The 23,693-nt window shown below is 42.6% G+C and overlaps 1 protein-coding gene across 6 annotated transcripts in view; it reads right to left on the reverse strand.

Moving 5' to 3' along the window:
* The window catches only part of LOC120726411 (growth factor receptor-bound protein 10-like), a 50,580-nt gene that overhangs the window by 16,129 nt on the left and 10,758 nt on the right, over window positions 1-23,693 (reverse strand). For 4 of the 6 annotated variants that reach the window (XM_040019966.1, XM_040019967.1, XM_040019968.1 and 1 more), the window contains 3 exons: window positions 15,242-15,479; window positions 12,784-12,907; window positions 877-1,033 (listed from right to left, as the gene is read on the reverse strand). In XM_040019966.1, the coding sequence (XP_039875900.1) occupies window positions 877-1,033; window positions 12,784-12,907; window positions 15,242-15,479 (519 nt within the window). Of the gene's footprint in view, window positions 1-876; window positions 1,034-1,203; window positions 3,128-12,783; window positions 12,908-15,241; window positions 15,480-23,693 lie in introns of those variants that run through there. The other 2 variants (XM_040019970.1, XM_040019971.1) reach the window with 2 other exon arrangements.

Consider the following 23,693-nt stretch of genomic DNA (forward strand, 5'->3'; position numbering starts at 1 on the left):
CACCCCCACCTTCTGTCTGTCTCTCTCTTTCTTTCTCCCTTCATCTCTCCTTCCCTTCTTCCCTCTCCTCTCCTCTCCTCACCTCACATTCCATCGCTCCGGTGCACTTTTTTCCCCCCCCAGAAACGCAGATCAAGCAGGAAAGCACAAAGCAATCCTTTGACTCTAAAAATACAACTCGAGAGGAGGAAAGCCTCACTGAGGACAAAGGCAGACCCAGAGAAGAAGAAGAAAAAAAAGTAAAGCTTCAAAAAGGGACACACGGCAAAAGTGAAGAAACGAAGCACGAGTCCTATGTTTTCCTTTTTTTCCCCACCCCCTCTACCTCTTTTTTCTCGTTCCCCCCACCCTCTCTCTGAGCAAACTATTTGGGAGGGAAAAGCATGTGAGTAGAACATGGAAAATGCTTAATCCTACAAGCACCACACCTCCCTCTCAAGTGGTAAAGCCATGCAAACACTGGTGCTGTGATCAAGTGAATACACAGGGCACACACACCTGCAGAAAAGCACACGCAAGGCAAATATGCAGAGATTTAGCAGGAAGCGTTTATTCTCTTATTAGAAGCTACAAGAAAAAAATTCCTTTTTTCATGGATCGCATTATGTGCTTTTTTCTTTTAATCTACAGGAAAGTAAAATCAAAGCTCCCAGTTTTTTTTAGAAAATGTTATAATGTAACAGATTTGTAACAATCTGACGACCTCACTGAAACTTCTAATGGTGTTTAATCACCTTTTCATCACTGCATAAACACAATACAAGAACCAAAGTAGCTTTAATCCCTTTTCTTGCAAAAAAGAAAGGAGGAAAAAAAAGGCGAGGATTGAGCATCGCTGTCCGCACTGGGATCCACACAGAACACTGAGATTCTTACCAATGCCGAGGATGGGGTGGTGCTCCACCAGCGACCAGGCGCTGTCGTCCAGGCAGTGGCTCTTGTAGACCAGCAGCTGGCACACATCTCGAGCCGTCATGTCGGCCGGGATCTCCACGACTTTGCCGGCCCCATCCTCGCTCCACACCTTCACTATCTGAAAGCACATACACACACATAAGAGGGATGGTGAGGATATGTGTACATGACAGCAGCAAAGGTCATGTTTTCAAAACCAGGTACGAGGCATGGAGTTGCTGTCAGGAGCATTTGCAGAGAGAGGAAAAACAAAAGCTGAAACTACAACAGATGACCAGCTGCAGTTACCTCCATAACCAGGTGCTCTGGTTGGTCCCGTTCACAATATTCTGTCACTCGAACACAAGAAGGTCTTAAAATAAGAAGAAGGATGACGTCCAGGAAAGGCTGGCTGGTGCCTAAGTGTTTAGTTCAGCCCTTTTTGTCCGCAGCAAACGTACGTCAGCGAAACGGACGTTTCCCCTCACATACGAGAATATCTGCACTTGGAAAAGCTTAAAAATCTGCCCCCCCACCCCGACATTTGAACTTTGATGGCGAAACCGTGTGGTGGATTTATACGTGTTGTATATTGTCATTAAAAATGTCACCGCTGGGAGCAGCAAGCGGGCAGAGTTCAAAGTACCTCCCAGTGTTGCGCCATTTTGAACCATTTCAGCCAAAGTGCCCAGACCGACATTTAAGCCGGGTGTATTTTTTTTTTTGGCTTCTTCAAGTGTGTTGCTGCACAGACAACCACAGGCCAGCTGCTTCACACCACTCTACGAGCAGATTCACACACACATAGGGACAGATTGCCCTCACAAATATGAGCAAACCACAGAGGCAAAATTATCTTCTAAATCTCAGAAATGGTAGGTGGCTCTTGTGTGTGTTCTCACACGCCCACGTCCCAACATCCTCTGGTCACAGCCGGGGATTCGGCTGCCCTGCACTTCACAGACGGCCAACCAGGGAGCAACTGTTGAAAATTACATGAAACAAGAGAAAAACCTAGTGATGGGCGAAGGGTTGGAAGGTGGTGGGCGGCTGGCGGGCGGCTGGCGGGCGGCTGGGGGGTTCACGGAAAATTAATTCAGACCAAGGCCCCCGTAGAGCGGGAATACGTAAAAACGCCAAGTAAACGGCAGCCGCGGTGGTCTGGAAACGACACAGAGCGTCAGGAGCAACAGCATGCAGACATGGAGAAAAACTCCCAGCGCAACCAGAAACAACGTCACGGCACTCTTTGCCCCTGCAGAGCCCGAAGACCGCCTCCTCTCTTCCCAGATGCCACAAAGGAGGGGGGACAAAAACTGCATTTATGACGCATTAGTTTGTTTGAGAAAAGTTTTAAACACACTGACCTGAGAGGGGGGGGGGGGAGGGAATGCAAACTGGCAACCAGACACGCACACACAAAGCTGATGACAGAGACCCATAAAAGAAACAAACACACACACACCCACACACATGCAGAAGTCTCTTACCTCCACAGCCTGTAAGAGGCAACAGTCTGGAGAGCAGGATGGCATTTTCACACTGAGACGCTCTCCAGTGACACACAGGGACAGAGAGAGAGCGAGAGAGAGAGAGAGAGAGAGAGAGGGGAGGGAGGGGAAGGGAAACAGGAGGCGAGAGGAGAGGAAGTCAGGAAGAGAGAGAGAGGGAGAGGGAGGGACGGATTGGCAAGGAGAGCGCTAGAGAGGAAAGAGGAAAGAAGGGGGAGGAAGTGACAGAGGAAGGACGAGAGAGGAAGAGAGAGAGAGACAGCCCCCGACTTCTCCAGTCTTCTCGTGCTGGGCAGCATAAAGACTGAGCTGCAAGGAGTGGTCTGAACAGTAGCTCCTCTCCTCCTCCTCCTCCTCTTCCACCACTCCCCTCCCTCCGTTCGTCTCCTCACACAGGATTAACCCAGTGTGGGATTTTTAAAACGGTGAGCTGCTACCTGTCACGTACGCTACCACTCTTATCTTCAGGGTTGCTTTTCAATCCTCTCCTCCAAACCCGACTTCCCAAAAACAAAACACTGTCAGCTCCTTTTACTGATGGCGCCGCACCAGAAGTAGCAGTCCCTCTCCCTGAAACACACCCACACCTCCTCACATGCACGAGGACAGAAAGAACAAGCTCAAACTACTAAGCCAATCACTGAGCAAACACACACACACACACACACACACACACACACACACACACACTGACATTTTCTTTGAGCTGCCTAATGGTTTCAATTTCTAACCCCTCCCTCCCGCTTGTCCTCCCTCCTCTTCCTCTCCTCCTCCTCAGCTGTATGTGAAATACTGTGAGACGGTGTTAGGACCAGAGCAACATGTGTAACGCACAATGACGGCTTCAAGGGTCGCTGAGAAGGCAGCAGGAAGTCTTAAAGGCAAAAAAAAAAGGAAGAAAAGTTGGGGTGATTCGATCTGAAGCTGCACGGATCACGTGCCGGCTGGGCAAACAGTCTTTGGGGTGGAGATGGAGGGGAGGGCTAGAAATGGAGGGATGGATAGATGGATGGATAGGCGGGTAGGTTGGTCAGCAAATCTGGAGGAAAAAGGAACATGCCGATAACATGTGTGTGTGTGTGGGGGGGGGGGGAATAGAAAGCGAAAAGAGCGAGAGCTATGGAGGAATGTCAGTAATGCAATACTGAGTCATAATCAGGCTCATGTGTAGAGCACAGGCCAGCCCAGCTGGCCCCTAATACAGTGTGCACGCCAACTATGAGGTGCATGCGCTCCAGCACACACACGGGTACAAAGGGGGAAGACAAAATGTAAACTATGAAGACGAGCTCCAGGAGATTTTTTTCCTACACGTTACTGCTCGACGTTTGCTCCAGCCTCATGCTGCAGTTTGGCACTCAGAGTTTACGTTGATTACAGATATCAGAGAATCCCAAATATGATGAGAGAAAAGATTGGAAGAGATAATGAGCTCACTTTTGGAGTCTTCAATTTGTGTTTTTCGACTTTTTTTAGTCGATGTTTTTACTGCCAGGGTCCTTGGAAAGTTTAAAATCCATTTACCTAGTTTCATGTTTCCATCATGAAACTTAGCTCACCTTGCCGCCCCCCCTCCACTTCCCTCTCATCTCTCTCCAGGCTGAGGCTGAGGTTACACGCCTGCTGCTGCTTATAGCAACACATAAAGAGGGCCGTGAGCAACAATATACCGGACTGGAAGGTCATGGACAGACACCCGCGTGCACACACACTGCACACATCGGGTCAGAGGTCAAACAAAATAACTTACACCAGGGTCAAACCCACTTGACCAGGAAGTTTATGGGACCTTAAACCACAAGCTAAAAGTGACACACACACACACTTTGAGTTTACTGTGTAAATCCATGCCAGTGCCACTGTGAGAAGATCCACAGGGAGCCTAGTTGAAACTTCTTAACATGTTTTTTTCCGTCATGTAAAAACTTTAAGTGGCACAACTGATAAACTCTGGAAGGCTTTACTGTTTCTTGGCCGTTGTGAGAAATGGAAAATTGCATACATACTGTATATAAATGTGATTCTTGTTGCTCATCAACCATGAAATGTTCAGAGTATAGATTCATTCTCCTGTTTTCTGGCACGCAGGACATTTAGTGTAGCCAGCAGTACAATCCATATAAACAGACAAAAGCTGCAAATGCTCACCAGCAGGCAGACTTTCCTAAATATTTTAAATAACATTTACAAATGAAAAATGATGCATGCAGCACTTTTAAAAAGAACCCCCAACCCTCCAGTTCCCAAGCATGTTGTTTGGGACAAACTGCTGTGCTGACAGCAATGCCCGGACACTGGCGGAGCTCCACCACCACCCCATTCTTGTCCTTGACGTTTCAAATCTTGCTAGATGTAGTCCAATGGCTGACAGGTGTAGGGTCTTTGACTATGGAGCCAAGCTGCTCTAATATATATACAATGCAATGTAGTGTCTTGGTATCATCAATGAGGCCGTACCATCAAACAGGCTGGTTTTTTAGGGTTTTTTTTTAAACTGTGTGCTGATAAGAAGCCAGGTGGCCCCTCTCCTCCGTAACCCAGATGATGCAAGGCCTATAAATTAACATAAAGAAGTCCAAATTTTGGATTGGTCAGACCATAGGACAGTTTTTCACTTTGGTTCAGTGCATTCTTAAGGAGACATTTGGACCATGGAAGGCAGCAGTGTTTCTGGACTTTGTTCAAAGTTTTTGGTGAGGGGGTTTGGTTTTCCTTCAGGCATTACATGCAGAGGATGAAATACAACAAATACCTACAATTTTCCATTTTCCTTAACTTTAACTGAATACTCTCGGAATTTTACTTATTACAAATGTTTTATAAGCACATGTTTATCTTTAAAATAAATAAATAAATAAATAACTTTATTACTCCACCTGAATTGTTCCACCAGGAGTTTATTTCAGCATCACACGTTTTCCAGTCTCCTAAACATTTTTAATGGGTTGTTATCATCCAATGCAAAATGAAAAATCTGACTGACGCACTTGAGAAATGTCTGTATGGACATCTGTTTCTTCCATCTTAACAACTGTTCATCTAGGCCCCTTCAAACTCTACAGGTTTATTGCTACCCCTCTCTGAGCCTGGTTCTGTCGGAGGTTTCTTCCTGTTAAAAGGGAGTTTTTCCTTCCCTCTGTCGCCAAGTGGTTGCTGAAAGGGGTTCATCTGATTGTTTAGGTCCTCTCTGCATTATTGTAGTTTCTGTACCACACAATCTGAAGAGCCTTAAGGTGAATGTTGTTGTGATTTGGTGCTATATAAATAAAACTGAATTTAATTGCATATTTTCAAACACTGAAAATGTATTACCAGCAGAAACCAACACCTCCACTGATAGCTGACTATGCAGCCACAGTCAGCTAACACACCCATCACTAATGCCAATTTTTGAACGCTGGCTGCTGGTGACTCCCACCCTGCTCTGTTACAGCGTCATCTGCCTTTCATGTCTGAGTGGTCAGGGTTTCAGGCCAGACAGAGCTGATTAGCTCTGCAGACAGGCCAAACTCAATTTTACCTCACTGGAGAGCCATCGCAGAACTTCGTCTAGTGGCTCGTTTCCCTGCGACCCACCACGGACAGGGCACACCGTCTGTCCCACACACACTTGCACGCGCACAAACACACGCACAAACATATATCAGCCAAAAGTTTGATGGATATCTACTGTTCAGTTCGAGGAACTTATCGGGTTTAAAGATCGCTCATGTGGGCACGGTGAAATCAATCCAGTAAGACAGAACGTACAACAAGTTTCTAGCTCCACCACACAGCAAAATATTTTTTTTTAAAAAGAGTTAAAAGAGCACATTAAGTTTCCATGCAAAGGTCCACATCCCTTTCACACATCTTCTTTCATCTAGTTTGTCTGAGCTCACCATTCTCCTGTTCCACAGCAAAATCAATACCTGCTGCATAGTTTGGTTATGTAGAGGATACAGTCTCACTGATCTTGTTTGATTAAAAAAAAAAGTCCAAAGAATGTGGGTAAACTCCCTCTTCAGGAATTTGGATTGAGTACATGTTAATATCAGAGCAGCAATCAGATGCCGACAAAGAATTTCTGTCTTCCAAACTGGGAGAAAAGGACCTGAAACAAGCACTGATCTGTACAGCACCCCCAAATGGTCAGAGCAGGAGGATGCAGCTGAGGATGCAGCTGTGGATACAGCTGTTGCTCTGCTTTACGATGAAATCTACGGAGGCTTTGCTGTGACTGCTTTTTCAGCAGAAAACATGCAAAAAGTTCCTGCACCAGAACATATTTCCACAATATTACAACACTAGCAACTACATTTTGAATCCCTTAGAAGACGTTTCATTGTTTCCGTTCATTATTATGATTTCAATGGGAAAACTGAATCTACAGTCTATGACGACAGAAATGACCCATGTAATCCTCAGAAATTACATTCAAGCTTGAGTGAGTATGTGTGTCAGAGTCCTGTAAATCATCATGACACACACACACACACACACACACACACACACACACACACACACACACACACACACACACACACACACAACTGTACTGAATCCTATTCAGGTGAGTAACTAAATTAAAATTGATCACAAAGCATGATGATTTATGCGAGACTATGCAGCAAGGAGCTTGTGCATCCTGTCATTACAGGCTGACTTGGGTGAGCAAGCTTTCACTGCCATCTTTACATGCACAGAGACACACACACACACATGCACCTTATCTGATTGCAGTGGGTCAGCAGACCATTGCGTGCAGAAGTACATCAGCTGACCACAGACAAAGAGGGAGGTAGGAGTACTAAATAGAGACTGAATGACTCAGGGCTTTAGTCTTAAATTCGTTTTTAATAACACAGCTACAGATCACCACATGAATCTGCTTTTAACACTTATGTATAAGAATAACGACTGCATACAGAACAGCTATTAAATAGCTGCTCACAACAATATTTTGCATTATTTATTTAATAAATGTTTTCAAAACTTGTGTGTACCAGTGAATACTTACATGTTGTACTCACAGTCCTGTGAAAAATGATTCAGCAGGTTTTAGAACCACCTTTAGCCACAAGTAATTGTTTTCTATATGACCTTTTCTCTTATCTTTATCTTCACATTGCTGTGGAGGAATTTTGGTCCACGCTTCTTTACAGATTTGCTTTAGTTCATTGATGTTTGCAGACATTTGCTCAAGGACAACGCCACAGTAGGATGGGACTCAAGAACCAGTTCTTGGGTTAGCCTGAACTGGTTCCCAGTAGTTCAATTCCTTGGAGTTGCTAGGGGAATTGTTAGTCTGCTTGCCTATCGATCCCACTAATCAGTTCCACTTGCACTCACGCTACAATCAGCTGATTTCAGTTCGTACATCTGAGGTGACAGCGGCGCAGTCTACAGCGTTATGGAGAGTGATGGTAAAGAGCGAAGTGCATCCAGGACAGACACAAACGCATTATGTTGCTAACACAACTTCAGCTTTTTTGCTAACGCTAAGCTAGCCAAGAACCAAGAGTGACGTTAACACGCCGAGTCAACGCCGACCCCGGCCCAGCAGCCACAGCCTGAGCAGTCAGGCTGCAGCCTCTGTTTCTACCTGTTCAAAGTGAAATCGCTGTGGAGATCACTTTGAAGTCTTTTTGTGTTGTTGGCTTTGTGTTCATATGTAATACTAAGAGAAAGACCACGTGTGTTCTCATTAGAATAGGGATTTGTGTTGGTGTGTAGGACTCTAGCCTCAGGTTTAAACTGTTAAATGGTAGTTCTAAGACATTGTGTTTCAGCTATTTTACAAAGTAACATGAAAGTAATGTAACAAGTATTATAGCAAGTAATGTAATGCATTACTTCTAAGAAAAGTGTTCGGGGTAATAATTACTTTTTTTGAGTAACGACCGCAAAATGATCACAACGAAGAGGGGAAATACCTCCAACATGCACAAAGATTTGACCACAATGCAATCAATAAATCTGCATGAATGTAATGTCTTTGATATGCTGTTTATCAATGGTGGTGACTCTCAAAGCCAATGAGAACCCAGTGAGAATCAATAAGGAATCAATAAGTGATATCAGTAACAGAATCTGAATCCTTAAATTCTTGTTTAATGTTTCAATTAAGGACTCGCCAAAACTAGCCATTACAGTGTGTTTAATTTGCTATGCCCCAATAAGTAACTCTTATTTTAGGATGGTCTAATGTTAAATGACTAAATTAAGCCAACGCAGAGATATAAAGCCATCAGATTTCACCCTCTGAGAAGTTGTTTTGATTTCTGAGTCTGGACCGAAGTGGTGGCAACACTGCTGAAAAATCATCCCTAGAGACCTGCCGCTGGCACAGCTAAAGACCGTAGACCGCAGCCAAGTATGATTCCTCTTTGTACATAATCAGCTTTAACCTTTGAAATATTTTGCAAGCATCAAACATTTCAATAATGAAACCATGTGCTGAACAACAAACCATGAGAAAAAGGGGTTTTTCACATCCTTTTTTTAATTAAAACCCTCTTTTCTCTTAAATCTTTCCAGAAGAGGTCAGAGGTCAAGGTCACTGAAAAGGGTTCGGTGTCTTGCTCACTAACTACTTCAAAAGAATGGAGGTTAGCCAACACATGGGGCTTTGGTGCTTTGGTTGAGGCTGAGAGATTGGTCTCTATAACTACCAGGGCTCCCTGCTGTCACTGATGTTCGTAATGCTCTCTCTGGCCACAAATAAAAGCACAAGTTGCATCGCAGCCATGGTCGCGGTGCCAAAGCAAACTCATTTGCCCAGCAATGACAGACAAAACCTGACCAAATCCTTGTGAAAGCCAGGGGAACATGACTGAACTCTATGGTGTAATACTGCAACAACATGTGTGGGAAATGGCCATTATCCAGTCCACTATTGAGCAGAATCAGACCACTGAAAGAAAGTTTCACAAATCTGATGGAGATGCAGCATCGTGTTAGTTTTTTATATTTCCAGCCTGCTTATGATTCTACGAGGACACTGCTCTACTGGCTCACAATGTGAGCAGCATATCGCTTTGAGAAAAACCGAAGCTCAGTGAAGAATGTCCAGATTCCAACTCTACAGCTGGAGGAAGCGAGATCCTCCGATAAACCTTTGCCAATGCAAATACAATGCAAGTATGTCTGCAGACCAACGCACGCATGTGTGACGGTCCCATCTGCATTGTTGTGTAAGTCATACTCAGCACTCCTCAGGCTTAAATATATTCACCTGATCTGCACATATCAATGCACATATTTGCTCCAGCGCCAGTAAAATTTAAACTCGCTAACTTTCTGTTAGCTTAGATACAGTGAAAGCCTGAAAGGCCATGCTGTAGACAGTCTAACCCTAAATTTGCTGAATTTAAGGAATTTGATCAGTGGACGTTTTACTTAATTTGATTTAGAAAGAGCTCATTTTAGAGCATTAGAATCTATTAAAGTGTACAATGTTTCAAAAGGCATGCCCCAAAGCAGCCCAATCAATAGGAGGCTGGTTTAGGAAGATCTTACACAGTCAACAAATTAGTAAATGAGCAGCCCACAGACATGTCTGCAGCTCTGTGAGAGTGTACTCAGGAACGGCAGTGCTTGGAGCTAAATGCTAACATCAGCCTTGCCCTCTCTACTGTGCTCAGCAACAAAGCTAACACAGACATTTAGAAAAATAAGGATTAACGCATTCACCAGTTTGTTTATCGGCATTATAATCAGTATGAAGCACGCTGGTTACAAGTAACAGCAAGTTACATGACTTTTGCAGGTATTTAGTAATGAGCCAAAGTCATATTTGTCTGTACTTAATCAAGTACTGACAAATTTAAACTAAACTGCTCAAATGATTACTTAAGCCCTAGTTAAGTTTACACAAAGATTATTATTAATTATATGTTCTAGAAGGTCAACACCCAAAACAAAAAAGGATCTACAGGCTACACCAAAAGCCGCTATAACTTGTTAGTCAGTTTCAAATAAGATTTTGGAATCCTGACTAGTCCTCATGTGTTTACCTACATGCTAGACACACAACTGAGGTTCAGCAAAATGTAGAGTTTATGGTGTCAGATGACACACGCAAGCTATGACACAGATATTAGAACTATATTAAAATTATTATTTTTTCTTTAACAACTGATTAATTATTTTGAAGAATCATGAATAAAAATGAGTTTTTTCCCCCCATTTTTATATTCATCACATTTGTAATCTCTTTTTCTCTAAGCCAGGTAGCATGGAGGTGAGCAAACGAGCCACGTGTGGCTGTGGAGTTGCTTGACTGAGACCCGTGACTGGACTTGATATAATATCAGTTTTCCTTCATTTCTCTTTCAGGGATTTCAATTTTGTCCATAAAACTTTAGCACTTTGATGATTGGTTGATTAGGACCTCAGTCGATTATGGTTTGGAGACTAACCTGGTAATATGCAGTAATTAGAAAAAAATGTGTATTTCCTGACCAGCTGGTGTGTGGTTGCTGGTTATTAGTCACACCCAAAACTTCCTTGTGATTAATTTGTTTGCTAGCAGAAGGACGGTTTCTGTGTAGGACACCTCTCTGTAACCAGTTTCACACTGACAACAGCCAGCAAACACCCATTCAGGCAGGTCTCTAAGCCTGCATGAATGGGGCTTTAGCAGTTTAGCAAGGAATAGTCCTTCGATGGCGCCAGTTTCCAAAAAGTATTTACAACAAGCGTTAAGAGTGGAGTTAAACCAAATAGCTGGTTGGGAGGATTGAACATGTTGTCAGAAGGCTGCTGCTGTAAACCTCTTGAAAACTGAACTATATCTATTGCTTAGACTCCTACGATTGAAAACATGATTAAAATTGCTTAAAAAAATAATTCTGGACTTTTTTGCAAGCACCAGCTATGAGACCCCAAACCAAAGAGGTAAAAGCCAAAGTCAAGAAGTTGGCTGGCTAAACTCCATGGCCATCCACCCGCCTGACACAGCCATCCCAGTTATTTATTAATGAATCATTGCTGACAATCAGTGGAGATGTTTCTTTACATGGGTGGTGTCCAGTTCCCATGATCCCCATCACCCTCAGCCACACATTTATCAGTCTCACAGCCACCTCCTCTCCTCCTTTGGACAAAATGCTTTTGCTGACTATGATAAACATGGTGGAATGTTAGAGGTGATTTTTCCACATGCTTTTTACTCCTTCCACAAGCTCTATCGCCTAAACAGAAATACTACCGCCATCCTGTTTTTGTGCATTTAAACACTGTTAAAGAATGTCCTGCCTGCTCTAAAGTGGTCACAAGCAATGAAAAATGACGCAAAGACAAATGAAAATGGTGCCAAGCCTCAGCCATTATCTGTATGAATAACTGGACAGAAAACACAAGTTAAAGCCGCGTGAGATAAGAGAAAAATAGAAACGTAACTGCTACTGGCTGGTTATTTGGCTCGCTGAACGAACAAGAACTGTGGACGAAATGAAGATGATCTGGGAAAGAGAAATGAAGCAATGTTTAGTCAGCTCTCACACAAAAAGATCCTTTGTACAAACTGCAAACTTGCTCTCTGACTCCAGACCTTGTGAGTTGATGTCAACGAAATGCAAAAATAATGCTTTGGCTTATCACATGTCTCTGTGCGTGTGTGAACTGAATAATGCCACCTGTGTGTGTATAACTGCGTTAACAACACACAAAAAAAGTGTGCGTGTGTATGTAAAGAAAGCGAGCGAGTGAATAAGCATCTAAAATAACTTTTATTGTTCAGGGTGGGCATCCTGAAAACATCTTTGAGGAGGATGGAACATTCCTGGGACAGGAGGCTCAGCAGGGGGAAGGAAGGGCAAGGCTGTGACACACACACGCACACACACACACACACACTCTCTCGAAGTGACGCTAGGAGCCGAGGTTGAAGCGTGTGAACCGGAAAAGGGCGCCTGTCTTGCCGGAGCCAGCAGACGGATTCAGAAGGTTCAGAGAGATCCGACCTGCAGATGTTCCCAGCCGTATTCCTGGCTCTGCCACGGGAAGTCTGCACTCTGTCCGCAGCATCCTGGAGACGCGGCTCACCTCGTTCTTCCACAGCAAAACATGTCCGTCACATGTCTGCATGCGTGCGTAAATGTGATTGATGATGATTCCACAATAACACACATGTACTGCCAGATAACCCCGGCTGAGTTGTTGTGTAATGGATAAAGGATGTGCGCAGCCAAAGTCAACACATGCTGCTCTGACCCGCACATAACAGGCCAGTCAGCTGGTTTGAAAACACACACTAACACAAATGCAAGATCTAATTAACATGGGCAACAAAAATGTAGCCAATCCCTTGACCGCTTGTGCCTCTACCAAATCAGCTGTACCATTTTCAGTGATTGCGTGCTGGTGCACGTGGCATGTGTGTAGGTGAACTTACATAGTTGTCAGAGGTCTGTATGGGGCTCAGAATAGGGGATCCAGTTAGGCTGCAGAGCTCAGGGAAAGGGTTGGGGATGGCTGGCAGCGAGGCTGGACGCAGCTGGTGCTCTTCCTGCAGGTTCCTGCAGAGGGAGACACACATTCATGACACTGCCTCAGGTTACCAGTGAGAGACTAACACTGGAGGATATATGTACACATGATTATGGATGTCATTTGGGTATAATAAGGAATACAAATCAACATGGTTTCAGCTTAAAAGTTAATCTGAACTCTGACTGGACCACTAAACTTTTTAAAAAGTTTAAATTCTAGCTACTGTAATTTATTCACACAGATTAGCAGAAGCTGTCCCAGGCTCACTCTGTTCAGTGTCACTCTGAATAATGACACTTTCAAACAGGGCACACTGATCTGGATATTCTGTTAAAGTTCAGAGTCAACAGTGGAGGAAAAGGGCAAGAAGACAGTCGGTGCTCACTAACCACTGGACGGCCTCTGGCCTAGATATTAATCCACTTCTGTCTAAATAAACAACAAGCATTTCTCTTTAAAATAACTTTATCATGCTCAAATGCTCAGACTTGCTGCCAATTATTGCACGTTTCTTTTAAATTGTTATGTTTCCAAGCTTGCTTTACACTCATTGTGCAAGTATGTTCAACACATTATAACCTTTATTCTGCATGAAGATGGTTAAAATATTAAATTGCATAGACTTATAGCTCTGTCGGGCCTCTTTATTAGATCTGCAGTAATTTATATACAGTAGAGTTTCCATTGCATCGGCCTGACCTACCCCGTTGTCCACTTGCCTCGAAAGCCTGAGGAAGAGAGAGCAGTAGCAAGAACTGCAAGAGCTGCTGACAATAACAATGGAGATGGTCAGAAAAAGCAAAAACAGCTTGAACTGAAGGACCTGGGATGGGGGTGGGTTGCAAAGCACCTTGGACAGGCAGGGATCAATGTAAGCAAGTGACTACCTTTAGCTAATGCTAGTCCTTTAATCTCTTTCAATAGACACATTTGTTATGTGTACTCCTTTATTACCTTGTTTACTCTGACTCTGCTTGGATCAGCTCATTTTTGTTTGTGCCATGTGGCCAAAAAGGAAACTGCAGTGCCCTCTGGTGAGTAAAATATGCAACATCAACACTCGTAACATGGTTGAAGGGTGTCGTCTCTTCTTTACGTGTGTAATTTTAACTTATCGGCTGTTATTAACGTCAACGTTGGTCAATTACATTGAACCTCTCATCATCTGTCGGCTTCTAACTATTACATTTGTAATATTTCTAGGTTTGTACATATTTATGTCCCACTCTTTGGAAATTGTGGAAACAGATACCCTGACGACCCCAAAATACAGTTACAGTAACATTAAAACGCTGGAGAACGCAATAAATATGATTTTTACAGAGTATTGCACTCTCTTGTTTAACACAGCGGTGCAGTGGTCAGCACTGTCTCCTCACAGCAAGCAGGTTCTGGGTATGAATGTCCTGGTCAGCCGGGATGTTTCTCCCATATTCCAAAGACAAGAATCTTAGGTTAACTGGCAATGTGGGGGTGCCAAAGGGCTTAAAGTGAATGAAATAACACGCTGTATGAGTGCAGTTAATCTGTGTAAGTGTTTATTGAGTCTACTCTATCTGAAGGTCTGGTGAGCAGGAACTGAAATAGAGTGAGGGAACACTGGAGACAGATCGGTTGCCTGATCACATGGTGCACCTGCCAGATTTGTAAAAACATGAGCAAACTGTGTGGGACAAGCAGTCAGACTGCAGTTTAGATCCATAAAATGAGAAATGCTCATCATCTCAGTTGAGGGTGTAAGGACGGTGGATGATGTTTGCGCTTCAGACCTTTGATGTCTATGTTGTTGATGTTTTGTTTTTTTAATTTATGACTTATTTTGTTGAACTTCTATTTCATTAGTGCGTAGGTTCACTGACAGTGATTAGAAGCAGTCAGTTTTCTTGTATGTATACACATGCTGTGGCCAGGAAAGCTGATTCTGATTAAACCCACAGAGAAGTTCAACACACATCTTAAATGTGGCAACACAAAAAAGCAATATATAATATCACTGCAACTACAGAGTTACCAGAAGTTAATTCATGGTCACACTCTCCCCTTCTGTTCCTGATCATGGCCTTTAATAGTGGCCAGAAAAAAAAAGGTTTCTGCAGAAAACTGATTTCACGGTGAAGCTGACCTTTGACCTTTTGGATATGAAACGTCATCACTCGTCCAAGGTGTTCCTGAGATAGCATGTTTACAAGAATGGCACAGACAGGCAGATATATAATAGCAGAGTGTTCTTTTGCTGGCAGTGCTGCGTTATCTTTTATTCATATCTTTATTTCTGCAGTTGTAGCAGCGCGATCTTTTTATCTTTATCTTGAACATAAACCAGTGCGATCAATGTAGAGGCCCAGGTTACGAGCATTTACCTGACAGCTTTGATGTGCATGGGTTGAGAGTGTCTCAGCCTTTCTCTGGAGGGGGAAGAAGAGGGCAGGGCTGGGGTGTGGCGACGGCTGTGTCCCAGGTAGGAAGAGTGCACCTGATGGTGGTGGTGAGGGGCGTGGCCGTTGTTTAGAAGAACCGCTGTGTCTGTCTGTGTGGAGTACACACTCTCCATAGAGGAGTTCATGTCATTCACCAGCTGCTCCAGATCCACGTCATCATCTGCGGATGCAGGTGGACAGCAGGATGAGCAAAGGGAGAATGAAATGAGTGACCGTGATGTATTGCATCTACAAGCAGCTGACAGTCATCAAAATCATCCCAGTGTAGTTTAACACTACAGCAACCAAGGTTAGTGATGAAGAAAACACAGCTGTGGAATCACAAGCAGGACAGTAAAGAAAAGAAAGGGTGACAATGCTGCAGCGCCCCCTGCTGGATGGCAGGACTACAACCTAAAATAGAAATTAAAAAAAAGTTATTTTTCACATTCTATTACAAACATTTTTATTTTATTTTATTTTATTGCCATATTTCTTTTATTTTTAACCTATATTTGACAACAGCATAATAAAACTGGAAATTCTGCCATCCTAATATTTTTAGTCATATGGCCACCACCAGTCAAGTTACTTGAAAAAAGTAATCAGTAACTAATTACTGATTACTTCCCCAAAAAAGTAATCCCATTACTTTACTGATTACTTATTTTCAAAAGTAATTAATTACTTAGTTACTGAGTTACTTTTTAAAAACACGATTTACAACCTGAATAGGTGATAAAGTGATAGATCTTTCAGCCCAATTCTACTTTTTCTGCATAATCCATCATACAAAATGTAATCAAATGGAAAAGTCTCTTTTTTTAACTTGTTTTATCAGTTTTAATCTTTTAACTTCATGCATCAAGCAAAAATTTAATTATATGCAACATTCTCTGACTTGAAGAAATTAGTTTAACATTTAAACCTATTTTCTGCACATTCCAGCACATAAATTTTTTTTTTTGTGTGTGTTTACACTCACTCTTTCAAATAGATGCAAGTAAAACACAGCAGAAAATAAATAAAGTCAAAGACTCAGCGGTCCTGTTGCTCTATTTTCACCTGTAAAGCAGGACTAGGGTAGGCGGAGGTTTACCCTGGTGCAGATGTGCCGCAGTCAGTGGAAGAATCCGCGAGTTTCTCTGTGAGTTTCCTATTACGTGGTAGCGCACTCAGTGCTTGCTTGGAAGTTTAGGGGTTTTTTTCGCTGTAAAAAGAAGTTTTCTTCCCACGCACGATGGATGCTAATGTTTTTGTCACTTTTTATGGAGTCAAACTCAAAGTAAGGTCAGTACTTCCACGCTTTAAACGCTGCACGCTCATACTCTCTCCCACAATCGATATGTGATCCATTGTTGATCTGCACACAGCTGTTGTCACGAACATCGCACTTGCTTACGTCACTGTCGTGAGACATTCTCGCAAAAAAATCACGGTTTTAGTAACGCAGTAACGCAGCGTTCCTACGGGAAAGTAACGGTAATCTAATTACCATTTTGCAATAGTAATCCCTTACTTTACTCTTTACTTGAAAAAAGTAATCGGATTACAGTAACGCGGAATGCGTTACTGCCCATCTCTGCCCACCACTATGAAAAAATTCTGGAGGCATCCCTGCCGAGTATCTCAGCTAAACTTTTACCAGCAAGAGAAAAGGTAGCCAAGGAGTTAGAAGTTTCATCAAACAGAATCCCGATGCAAGAATGCTTCCGGAGGACGAGAATTGCCAACTTATACTTTCAACTCACATGCCCAACTAACCCTATTAAAACATGTTCCCACACCTATCTGCACAGTTTTCCCGCCTCGGCAGGCTCAGCAGTTGAAATAAAAGACTCATTATAAGATGTAAAAAAAAAAAAAAGAAAGAAAAAAAAGAGGAACCAATAAAGTCTGATTAGAGAGACAATTGTGTCAGTGAACCTTTTCTTTATCTATGTCTGCAATTAAACACAGACTGGGCACTAGTTTTACTTTGAGCAAACAGCTCATAACCTTTGTATCATGTCTACAGTACATACTGAGACAATGACACTGAAATCTCAATGGCACTTTGATAGAGCAGCAATTTAAGCAATAAAAATATTGCCAGAAAAACATCACGGCCCTGAATTATCAAGCATGGCAGCAGACAGAGAGAGTGAGAGAAAGCACAGCCCTGATGTGAAGTATCATTCTTCCTTGTGTTGGATTCCTCTTTGGCTTGGATTTCATTCAATTCCTGTGTAGTACACCACCTCCCTGGCTTGCCTTTGGCCTAACTGTGTGTAAACTGTCATTCAAGGGGCTGACAAGCCTTCCTGGCAGCCAGCAGCAGTTTCGAACCAGCACTCGCCCACAGACCAAATGACTAACCAAAGCAAACTAGAGTGAATGGACCCCTGGTCGTGCAGGTCAGATGTCGACGCCGATCTTTTACCGTAAACTGTTATTAATTAGCTAAAGCCAGGCCCGGATTTGCAAGCCCCACTTTGGGCTTCCCTCAAGGCTTTGATGCTGTTCATGTGGTGCTTTCTGATGATGAATTGGTTCACTTCTTGCAGCACTCTATAATGCAAAATGAAATGCCCTCTGGGGACAGATGGAGATAATCCTGTGTATGGCAGTCATTACTAACCGTTTTCCAACCTCGCAGCAATAGATTTTTCTACTCTTAACTTTCTAAAAAGTAAATGTGCACTGTCAGCTTGTGGGGGAAAAGCCTGCTAGCGGGAGAGAAATCTCTCTAGTGAATCAACTTTTACATAAGCTCTGTTAAACGTCCTCACAACTGTGGTCTCAATGTGTTTCGCTATGTGTGTGTATGTGTGTCTAAAGGCCTTTGGTCCTCTGTAAGTCCCACCCCAACACCACACACAGAATTCTTGACATTCCTCTCAGACGAAATTACAGCACTCTGGGAACGTTAACCAGGCCTGTTCATGGCACATGGTGGCCAAATGACTGGGACAAAGTAGGACATCAAAACAGACACACAGGAATGAGGACAGGACACTATGTGCACTCTGCAGTGCTGATGTACATGTGCGTCTAATTAAAGAGGAGAAATTTAAAAGGAAACGCAGCAGTGCACCGAATGTACACAAACACTGTGAAGATCCACAGTGAGAGCAGGGGGGAAAAGCTGCTGCACCAAAAACAACAGGAGTCGCTCATCTTAGGTTATAAAGAGTTATGCATGTCACGCGCACACACAAACACAGAGCACAGTCTGGGACATTGGGTCATGTGATGCTGGGGTTCATGAGTGGGACATGGTTGCTTGGGTGGGGTGGGGTGGGGGCTGTGTGTGCAAAAGATGTTCTAGGAAAAGAACAAGACCACGCAGGAGGAGAGACAGTCATGGCTGTTATATAAAGATGTAACATAATGTGGACTCATGATCTGCTTACAGAAGTAAAAGCGAGAGGTGTTGTCATTCGTGTTTTTCCTTCCATAGCATAATAAAAGTTATGCTACTTTGTGATTTTTAGTAAAAGTTGCGTCCTTAAGAAGCAGGACAAGTCCAGCCAAGACCTGACAGATACATCTGGCCCTTCAGTTAATCCATTTATTATTCCCTGGAGCCTCATCAGAAATGGTCTCAGTGGACGGATGGCTTTAAAGAAACCATTGCTTAGGAAGCAAAATGGGGAGAAAAGTCTGAGGTATAACAAATTACACAGGAAGTGTAGTAAAATCAGTAGCAACAGGTTGTTGTCAATGTGGATGGAGGTATAACAGTGAGTGTTTATATCCATCTATGAAACATAGTGGAGGCTCTGTCATGGTTTGGGGCGACATTTTATATTGAATGCATAACGATGATGAAACGATGAACACAGAAAAGTACCATCAGATCTCAACACAGATTTTTTTGTCTGATTAGCAAAGCCTTCACTGCCAGTGCAGTAAACGCACACTTGGATAGAAAAAACACACAATACCAATGTATCAACCCATAGGTTGGTCTCACAAGCCTAAACCACAACATTACTGAAGCAGTGTGGGTTCATCTAGACAGAAAACAGAACAAAAAGGCAGCCAACATCCAAAAAAGAGCTTTGGAAGTCCTTCAAGAAGTCTGAAGAACTATTCCAGAAGACTACTTAAAGAAATTACAAGAGAGTTCAGCCTTTGTTGAAGAATAAACGTGGTAATAACAAATATTGACTTTAAAGCTAAGAAATGTACAAACTCTGTTTTCATCTTATATGCTGTATTTCCATCTATGTTTACATGCGTTTCTCTAAATGGCTGCAGCTACTTCCCATTTTACTAGCAAAATACAAAGAAATGAGGGTGGCTCAAGACTTTTGCACAGTGTTGTACGTTTGGTAGGATGCTAAAACTTAACATTTAGTCTATTTTTCTCTCAACTGCTAATGTGCATCAATGCAATGGCAAACAACACTTGCAATAATATTTAAAGTTGCTCACAGGAAGATTCTTCATCATCCTAATTATTGTGAGTTTGAAAGGTTTTGTTCTTGCTGCTTAAAGAGAACTTTTACCAAAAAAAAAAGTATCCCAATGCCACTTTAAGAGGATAATGATGGTATCATTGGCATTCCTCCCCCTCCCCCTGTGGCTTGGCCCACACGGCGCTGCTGGCTATGGACAGGGAACCCAGAGGACATATAGAATGAAAATGTCTTCTCCGTCTCCTCCGCTAACTATAACTTGGAATGTAGATGACTCGCTCCAGCCGTCTGGCTAGCATCTGATGACAAAACCTACCATACAAACGTGGCCAGTTCAGTCCTGTAAGATCCCAAAATATACTGAATGAGTGCTCTCTGTCCCTGGCCACGACAACCTGCAATCATCGATCTCTGACAGCAGTCTAGAGGTCAGCGAAGAGAGCTGAATGTTCAGATTTTCAAGGGCAAAGCGCAACGGAGTTCTTTTTATGCAACAAAAACACAGGGGTTATATTTAGCATCCTTTTTGCGTTGGTACTTTCTCAGTAGGTTTTTCTTGCTGCTGCTGTTTTTTATTTGAAAAGCATTTATGTTGTCAGTGCATTTACATTTTGCATTGTTGGAGGCACAAACACTCTCAAAGTTACTTTAGTGTGTAACTACAGGTGCATAAAATGAATGATTTTCTATCGTGACAATGAGTGTTACTGCTGTGAAAGCCTCATGCTATCAGCAGAAATCTGCTTATTACTCAGCTGCAGGACCGGAGGACAGCACATAAATCAGATAAAAGAAAATTATGAACAAAATATTAAATCTACTGTTAATTGGTGGGCTTACATGCAGATGACAACATGTCATCAGATTGTAAGGAAAAAAAACCCACATCTTGCATAAATGAAGGGCATGTAATCTGAGCCAGTCATGATCTAAAAATACAGCACATCCATCAGTGAGGCTGAGGTAAGGTTCAGCTACCAACCAAAGCCAGAATGAAACTGGAGATGGGTGACTTTGACTCTTGCCTTTTCAGTGAAGTGAAGTGCTGTCCTGCACAATATTTTATCAGATAAACTATATACAGTCCTGTAATAAACTAAGTACATCCCTACTGCCCCCAAGGAAAAGAGGGTAAGTAGCAGCCAAGTGTTGCTAACCTGATTACTGAACATCATTCCCCTTTAATCACTATCTCTACTTTTAAGATTAGGCTTGAAACTTTCCTTTTTGCTAAAGCATATAGTTAGGGCTGGACCAGGTGACCCTAAATTAGGGCTGCTCAATTAATCGAATTTTAATCACGATTACGATCTGGGCTTTCAACGATCATTAAAAATGACTGAGCCGATTATTAGCCCCTCCCTCGTGCTTTACTCTCGCGCTGCTCCGTGTGGCAAATCGAGCGCATCTCTCTGCATTTCGAACACGTGTCACAACAATTAAGAGCAGCGGTCCCCAACCTTTTTTGCGCCACGGACCGGTTTATGCCCGACAATATTTTCATGGACCGGCCTTTAAGGTGTCGCGGATAAATACAACAAAATAAAACTAGTACCGGTACCGAAAAAAAGAAAATTTATTCATAACACATGTGAAAAGACCCAGGAAAACTGAGTAAATGATAAAAATGATAACAAAATAATGCTGAAAACCGATAAAAACCCTGAAAACTATACATTTCACACCTGAGCCTCAACTCTCGCGGCCCGGTACCAAACGACTAACGGACGTTGTGGAAACATTATGGGTTCGCGGAGTCAGACGTGGATCAAGTAGACATAGTGTGTAAACTTTGCTACAGTGTCGTAGCTGCACCACAGAGCAACACTGCAAAGTTCACTAAACATAGATGTTTACATTTTTCATTTATTTTTTATATTGCAAACATTTGCACTGTTATCAGTATTTGCACACTATTTTATATTATTTTTTGACAATCTTTAAAGTCATTATTCAATACATTGTTATTGTTAAATAAATATTGTCAAATAATCGAGATCTCAATTTCAGTGAAAATAATCGGGATTATCATTTTTGCCATAATCGAGCAGCCCTACTCTGAATCCTCCCTTAGTTATGCTGCAATAGGCGTAGGCTACTGGGGGACTCCCATGATGCACTGAGTTTTTCCTTTTCAGTTAATAGACCTCTCTGCATTAAATCGTACTTGTTATTAATCTCTGGCTCTCTTCCACAGCATGTCTTTATCCTGTCTTCCTTCTCTCTCCTCAGCTGGTTTACAGCAGATGGCCCCGCCCCTCCCTGAGCCTGGTTTCTTCCTGTTAAAAGGGAGTTTTTCCTTCCCACTGTCGCCAAAGTGCTTGCTCATAGTTGCTCATTGATTGTTGGGTTTTTCTCTGTATGTATTATTGTAGGGTCTACCTTACAATATAAAACGCCTTGAGGCGACTGTTGTTGTGATTTGGCGCTAGACTTCATTTGGCATGTTAAATGTTAAATTTTATGATTAAAGTACAATTAGAGGAAGACTAAACAAGTATAATTTATTTGGAAGGGATTCCAGGAGAAAACCTCTTCTCTCTAAAGAGAACATGGCAGCACAGCTTGCGTTTGCATGCTTTCATCTGAACAAACCACGACTTCTAGAACCATATTTGGAATAACACTGGATAGAGAGCATACAGCACAAATACCTCATACCAAACTGTCAAGCACGGTAGTGGAAGTGTGATGATTTGGGTTTGTTTGGCACCTACAGACCTGGACACATCCTCTTTATACCAAAGTATTCTAGTGACAAATGTGAGGCTATTTGACTGTCAGCTAAAGCTGGCTGGAAACTGGAACCTACAGCAGAATAGTGGTGGGACCTCAAGAGAACTGTGCACAAACGAATGCCTGCAAACCTCAGTGAATTGATGCAAAGTTGGAATGATAATGTAAGAGACTGATAGTCTCTAGCAAGTCTTACGGAAAATGATTATTAAGTTATTACTACTAAAGGTGCTTCTGCAAGCTCCTAAATCATGTACTTAGTTTTTCTAGTACTACATAGAGCCATGTGAATTATATAGACAGATATCAAGAGAGGCAAGTACACTGCTGAAAATACAAAGAAACATTTTTTAATCAGAGTATAGCATCAAATTAGTTAAACTTCTGGGACACTGATTCGGTCAGTCAAGTGGCAGAGGGAGTCGTTAATCAGTTTCAGTGGTTTTAAATCAGGAATAGCTTTACAGGTGGAGGCCACTGACATTTTTTCCCTCCACAGCTTTTCTGGCTGGTTTTCAGTAGTTTTGTATTTAGCTACGGTCAGCGTCATTACTGGTAGCATGAGGCGATACGTGGAGCGTAGAGAGGATGCACAGGTAGTCCAGCTTGTCCAAAATGGCACATCAACACGTACCATTGCCAGAAGTTTGCTGTATCTCCGAGTACAGTCTCAAGAGCATGGAGGAGATTCCAGGAGATAAGCAGTTACTCTGGGAGAAGTGGACAGGGCCGTCAAAGGCCCTTAAACTATCAGGAGGACTGCTATCTGTTTCTTTTTGGAAGGAGGAACAGGATAAGCACTGCGAGAGCTACAGAATGACCTCCAGCAGGTCACTGGTGTGACTGTCTGTGACCAAACAACCAGAAACTGACTTCATGAGGGTGACCTGAGAATCCTAGTGGACCCTGTGCTCACTGCCCAGCACCGAGGAGCTTGATTGATTTGCCATAGAATACCAGAATAGGCACTGTGTACTTTTCACTGTTTAGAACAGGTTCACCCTGTGTAAACAAACCAATTTGTTTGAACAGTCTATTATTTTGTGTACAAAATATATGATCATATATTACATAACTGAGGGGCTGACTATTTATCTGCATGTTATCAGCTGGGTTTGGGAAATGGATGCATATACTGATTATTGGCCATGTCCAGAAATTTTTGCAGGCCAGTTTTGCTTTATTTTTATTGTTGTACTTGAGAATTCAACTTGGTAAATGTTTAACTTAAAAAACAAAACAGAGAAAAGCTC

Source organism: Simochromis diagramma, unplaced genomic scaffold, assembly GCF_900408965.1.
Source record: "Simochromis diagramma unplaced genomic scaffold, fSimDia1.1 OVJJ01000753.1, whole genome shotgun sequence".
In the NCBI taxonomy this organism is placed as follows: domain Eukaryota; kingdom Metazoa; phylum Chordata; class Actinopteri; order Cichliformes; family Cichlidae; genus Simochromis; species Simochromis diagramma.